The 6,661-nt window shown below is 53.9% G+C and overlaps 1 protein-coding gene across 1 annotated transcript; it reads left to right on the top strand.

Moving 5' to 3' along the window:
• Positions 1–3,888: 3,888 nt before the first annotated feature.
• On the top strand, positions 3,889–6,258 carry LOC137916457 (uncharacterized; the record flags this gene model as incomplete). Its single annotated transcript, XM_068759479.1, has 1 exon — positions 3,889–6,258. A coding segment is annotated over exon 1 (2,370 nt), but the record flags the coding sequence as incomplete, so codon positions are not given.
• Between the last annotated feature and the right edge of the window lie 403 nt (positions 6,259–6,661).

Here is a 6,661-nt window from a genome sequence, read left to right as displayed (position 1 = left end):
TCACAGAAAAGCTGCAAGGCTATTTGCTATACTTTTATGTAACAGCGTCTATAATTGGTAACTTGTTTATGAGCCACCGCGAAAACTCTCCATCAAGGAACTGGCACTTTGGCTCGGTTTACTTCCTCTGTCACCTCTCTGCAAACGCCACGTACGCCCCTGACTTCCTGCCTGGCAGGATGCTGAGCTGCGGTTGGCAGCTGAGCACGGCTGTTATTATTAATGGCATCAAAAGGCGTCGGATGCTTTGAAACCTTAACGCAACCAGCAGACACGACCAGGACTCGTCAATGTTTCGGTTTGAGACATTGCCCAAAGCTCGACAGCGGATAATCAATGCTTCTCATGCACGGCGTTTTGGCTAAATCCTGCGGTCAGAAAAATAAAGGGGTGAGGAGAAGCTTCCCAAGAACCTGGAATGACAGCTGGGTTTTTTTTTTTTGGTTGCGTTACATATTTCTCAATGTCACTTTATATCAATGCCGGTAATACAGAAACAAATTGACACGCAGTCGCAAACAAGTACAGACTGGAGCATGCGATGTCTTATAATATAAGAATGCAGACGTATTGGTAAAATGATGTTAAGATGTTCTACAGCATCACAGAGGCTGATGAGAGAGCAAGGGGAGCGGCGAAGAAACAGATGCAGAGAGAAAGGGAGGAAGAAAGGCTAAAAGATGTCAGGAAAACGGAAGGAAGCCGCGTGATTAAAGTAACAAAAAGGCTGTCGGCCACGCCTGGTTGATGCAAGCCCACCGCGTCCTGGGGGAGATATCTAATCAGGCAAAATGAGACAAAACAGCTGCGCTGGGCGATCTTGAACTTTTAAGCCGTGACAGAAACGGCAGGTCAAGCAGTATTAGTTATATGAGGAGCGGAGGGGCCACTGGGAGTCCAACAGGGAGCTGCTTCGTTTAATAGATACTCCACAGCGGTCCAAGTAAATTCATGAAATCAGTGCGATGAAAGAAACACGAGCTTTAACCTCTGGAGCCTGTGTCTTATCGGCCTGTCTTCAGCTAGAAGCTGTTAAAAAACTGATCCCAGAACAGCCTCGGGGGGGATTTCTATGCTCTGGTTTTCTTGAGGAGTTTCAGTAAACACATGTTAAGAGTCATGTTAATCTTCGTCATGCATTTTTTATTAATGCAGTCAAACATTGACATGCTAGCTTAACGAATGTTGTTGTTTTAACCATTTCATATCCTTCTGTGTAATAAGTGTGTGATTTTCCTGCTCTGACATATCAAGGCCAAACTGCCCCACCAGCAGCTTGTTTCGTTTTGCAATTTGAGGGAAAGCTTCCATACTTCCTGCATTTTAAATCCAATTTGTACCTTAGACATCCCATAATGCACGTCAATTATTATTTTATTTGAAGTGCTACCTCCTCTTCCTTATATTCTTCCTCCGTCTTAGTGGCGCATCCAGTTTCCAGGAGGCCTGTCGATTTGAAGCATGAACTCCTGTGGTGTAACTGTAAAGCAATGCCTCCCAGATGTGCCCTGGAGACACACACACACACACACACACACGCAGACATGCCGTATTGTACACTTTATCTATGCAGTGATTTTTGACCAGGGAGAATCTGGTCATTGTGTATCACCTGTGATGCAGATGTATTTATGACCTTCTGTTTGGCACAACCCGAGGCTCTGGGCGGTTTTATGCCGCCTTAAATCGATGGTTTGAGAGCGTTTTATGTAGAACACGGCATATTCCTCCTGACCCTCCCGCCCCCCCCTGCCCTTATCATCGCCTCCTTCTAACAAAAGGCCCTGGAGGCCCTGCACTACTCAACGAGAGGATTTTATTCAAATCACTTTCCCCACTGCATTCCGTCTCTCCCCTTGCTAGTCCAACCACACACACACCACACACACACCACACACACACGCACATCCCTCTCACCCCATCTCCCACTCTCCCTGTAGGCGTCTTTCAGAACAAATCAGTTTCATAAAAGTGTGGACGACAACAAATCAGATCTGCATACGGCCCTGATTCCGTCGCTCTGAATGTGCGTGATCTTTACACGAGCAATATGGGAACTACAATCTCCTCTTTCTTACAATGGGCGACATTTTTTTTAACCTTCGGGAAATTGTTCCCAGAGGATGCAGTACCCAACCTCAGACACTGCGCGGCAGTGTTGTAAACCTATACTGGCACATCCTTGGTGTTTTACAAAGAGTTCAAACCATTTGTGAAGTAATTCCAGAACACGTTGAAGACACATTCGCTTCTAAATGAATTGATGTTGTCTTCGTGGCCCCTCACCTCCTCCCCGTTTCTCCTTCCATCGGCGGCGTCACTCGGGAATCTTCTTTTTCGTGTGATCTTTCCTGGTTGCTTTGATGAAGAAGGAACAAAAACAGATCTTGCTTGGAAGGCTGAGCTAAATTTTACTTGAGGGGGGGGGGGGGGGTACAGTGATGATGATGAGGATGTGGCAGGAGAAAGATAGAACGAAGAAGACGTTGAGGCCATGCAGGGCCAGTGGAACAGGCGAACAGACAGACACAACTGTTTATGCGTGTTGTAGATTTATGGGGTCATTGTCTTTCTGGAGAATAAATCTTCTGAGTCACAGTTGTAATGCAAACTGGAGACGGACTTCATTGTGCTCCGAGCCCTGCAGGACCTGCTTCAGAGAACACGGTGCATGATGGGAATGCAACTCCAGACATGTAGTCTCTGTCTTAAACATGGGACTGTTAGTCCGGTGCTAAAAAAAAGGTTTGGCTTTGATGTTGTTATTTAATGTCTCCTCCTCCTGGATCTCTCTTTTGTTGCGGTGTCACAAGCACATGGACAATTGTTGTTCAGTTTCATCCAGGAAATAGACTCAGCATCCTGTGAGCCTCCTTCATTCGACCCCTTTCACACACAGGTCAGGAAAGCCTGATCCGATTAACAGCCTGATCCGATTAACAATAGTTCGACTGTCTCTCTAAACTGAATTGGGCATTCACACCTCCTTTAGTCTAATGGCTAGCTTTTCAGTAAACCTGCTTTTATTTTTCATGACACGGACATCTTGGGTTTTTATGCACACTTTTGCATCAAATGCAGCCTGTTTCATGAGTTTGGTGTTCACTTCGGGCTGATTTTACGCACGCGTTTCTTTCAAGTGCGAATTGTAAATAAACATATTATTTCACTGAAAACACGACCAAAATAATCCTTTCATATTTCACCATCTATAATAACACTCATAATAATAACACACACTATTGCCCACGAAGTCGCTTCATTCCGTCCGTGTAAGTTACGCACTCGATAAACATTATTTATATTTTAATCTGAATAGACAGAACTAAAAAAAAAAATACGTTGGAAAAAGTCCCACTGTGAGACAATAACACGCTGCCCCCCCCCCCCCCCCCCCCCCTTGCACGTGGACGATCCGTGCATGGATAATACCTGCACGAAAAGGCAGCAACTGCTCACAGTATGTGCACAAAAAAAAAACCGTTACCGAGGGCTGACGGGGGGGGGGGGGGGGGGAGGTAGTTCTTTGGGGGGTGTCGGTGCGCGTCCCGTGAATCGGGGATGGCGCTGCGTTCAGTGCGAGTGAGTCAGCAGCCAAAGTTTTGCAGACCGCAGGAGAGGAAAGTTCGCTGGAGAGGCGCCCCCGCCTGTCACACCGCATCACGCGTCTCGGCGCGGGGCATGCGGGACTACATAACTTTTCTTTTTGCGGCGTTCTGAGTCGACGTCTCCCAGCGCCTGAGAGGTAACCGTTAACGGATCGCCGTCTCGGATGGTTTCAATGGACCGTCGTCCGTTTGATCGTTCAGTGAGTAACGGACTCAAACCGGTCGCATCCCGGCGTGGATATTAAAACATGTAGTCCGAGTATTAGGCGCTCTAAAAACAATGAACTCCCCCCGTGACGCGGAACCGGGACCCTTCTCTCGGAAGCACCGACTCATGGCTGCAGCCGTGCCCGGTGAGGACAGCCCCCTGCCCGGTAACACGTCCAGGAGCGATCGCAACGGACCGGGGGGGCCGGTGCACTGCTTCGTGTGTGGAAGCGGCGTCACACCGGGAAGGGAGCTGCGGCTGCCGGTGACCTATCAAAAGGAGAGGACGCCGTTTTTCCCGTTCCTCCAGAACCAGGAGGCAGCACCGGGCGCGTGCGAGTTGAGCCCGGACGGACACGCGCTGGTGTGCGCCGTGTGCCACTGCTTCCTCACGGAGCAGTGGAACTCCTTCGAGAGGAGCAGGGCGCCCGTGGAGAAGCGCATGTACTGGCTGAAGCGGCCGTACCAGTGCGACTCCCGGCGCGTCCCGCAGGAGTGGAACGTTTCCTACGACCTGGACCGGAGGGTCGGCGCCGGGGGCGTAGAGTCGGACTTCTCCTCTTTCTCTGACAACGAGAACATGTCGGAGCAGGAGATGGACCTGCTGGACAGAGCGGCCAAAGACAAGAGCCCGAGAACATCTGGCAAGTCGTCCGGAGACAGCGGCAGGAAAAGCAGCGTCATTAAACGCAGCCCGGATTCTCAGCGGCTGATGCGCTACCCGGTGGGCGTTTACGGGGCGCGGGGGTCGCCGGAGGCGGAGGCGGAGCGCGCCCCGCCGCCCAGGCTCGCAGCGAAGGTGATGAAACACGTCTGTCAATCAACAGAGTCAGAGACCCAGGACGGGCCTCTCTCTGACGCACCTGGGCGAGACAACGGGGTCATTACGCGCAGCAAGCCCTGGCTGGAGGAAGGGGGCGCCGGGCACGCAGAGCCGCGTCAGAGTCGGGGTGGAAGGGGTGGGGGGCGCCCCGACGCTGCGCCGTCATCCACCGGACCCGCCGGTAAACGCAACGCAGCAGCTCCCCGGGAGAGAAAGTCCGACAGCTGCGAGGAGGAGGAGGAGGAGACGCGCGTCCCGAAGGACGATGGCGCGGACGCGGGGGGAGCAACCGCGTTTAGGCTTCACAGGGACCTCTCAGCGAGGAAGGGGGGGCAGGTGACGCACAGCGGGTGTCCGGGGGAGTGGGCGTGCTACATCTGTGGGAGTGGGCTCAAACACGGCGGCCTTTTTAAAGTCAGTGTCCAGAAACAGGAACGCGCGCGGGGCGAGCCCTTCTTCCCCTTCTTGTGGCTCCACGCACCCCCCCAGGGCGCGATGCCCATCAACCCCGCAGGCACCACGCTGGTGTGCGGGGGCTGCCACAGCTCCCTCACGCAGCAGTGGCAGAGCTTCCAGCACGCCGACGTGCCCGTCCTCCAGCGGCTGTATGTGGTGCCCTTCAACCAGGGGGCCGCTCCTCTGCATCCCTCCCAGATAAGCCCCCGGCAGGGGAGGCTCCGGGAGTCCACGGAAGATTCCCGGGCCCCCCCGGAGGCCTGCTTCCTCTGTGGCCAGGAGCACGGAGGAGATGTGAGAGTCGCGTACGCTCAGGCCGGCGTTGGGAAATCACGAGGTGCGATGTATTTCCCCTTCATCGGCATGCTGCCTCGCCCGCCGAACGCCCAGGCGGCGAGGAACGGCGGCGTGCGCTGCTGCCGCCATTGCCATTTCATCCTGGAGGAGATCTGGAATGCGTATCGACTCAGCCTGAGCGAGGACCTCATCACCTCCATCAGCTCCTTCCTCATCAGGTATCACGCCGCCACGCCCGCCGAGGGCTCCGGACCAACCCGTTGGCCCCAGGCAGGTGTGGCCTCTCACGGCGCCGTGTCGGCGTGCTACCTCTGTGGCGCCGAGCTGCGTGCCGGAGGGGAGTACCAGCTGCAGGTCAACCCGCCTGGGCACCGCAGGGACAAGGAGCCCTTCTTCCCCTTTCTCACCGTCCACCCTCCCGCTCCCCGTGCCAAGCCGGTCGACGCCACGGGCCTGGTGTCGGCTTGCAACCTCTGTTACCACGACCTGCACACCCAATGGGGTCAACACGAAAGCAACGGCCCGGCGCCCTCCGGCGCCAACCTCCAGGCGCCAAGCTCCCCCTGGGCCCGCCAGTACAGCTGCGAGGCTTTCGTGTGTTTCTTCTGCAGGCAGGAGCAGCGCAGACTCGGCAGGCTGTGCGCCATCACTGTGGCCCGGCTGCCCGTGTTCCTGTACGCGCCTCGCGGCCCACGCACGCTCCTTGTGGACGATGGGAGGAAGCTGGTGATTGGCTCGTGTGTGGAATGTAAAGCTCTGGTGCAGGTGGGACAAAACTGGCAGCAGGAGGGGAACAGGCTGAGACACGGCGCCTTAGATGGGGAGAGGGAAGAACCAGAATCAGCCTCGCCGCAGTCTGGACCCGAGGTAAGACCAACGTCGATTGCAACACAACATTTACTGCAGGTGGTGGGGTTGGATAAATGGACGAGTTATGTGTGTGTGTGTGTGTGTGTGTGTGTGTGTGTGTGTGTGTGGTTGCAAATGGTCGTCAGGAAGGATGAAACAAATATTTTCATCAGCGCAGTCTGACTTACCGCCGTAAACGACAGCGGAAATGTGAAGGCCGGGGTCAGCTTCGTGTTTGCCCTTTCCAAGTGTGTGAGTGTGTGTGTGAGAGTGTGTGAGAGTGTGTGTGTGTGAGGGTGTGTGAGAGTGTGTGCTTGTTTGAGTCTCGCCGCCTTGCTGGAGAGTTTGTTTTGGTATCATCGTAGTGTTGTTTTAGCAGTCCCTAAAAGCAACACAGAAACTCGACAGGAATTAGAGCCGC

This window comes from Brachionichthys hirsutus, unplaced genomic scaffold, assembly GCF_040956055.1.
Source record: "Brachionichthys hirsutus isolate HB-005 unplaced genomic scaffold, CSIRO-AGI_Bhir_v1 contig_173, whole genome shotgun sequence".
Taxonomy (NCBI): Eukaryota; Metazoa; Chordata; class Actinopteri; order Lophiiformes; family Brachionichthyidae; genus Brachionichthys; species Brachionichthys hirsutus.
This window is presented reverse-complemented; position numbering and strand designations above follow the sequence as displayed.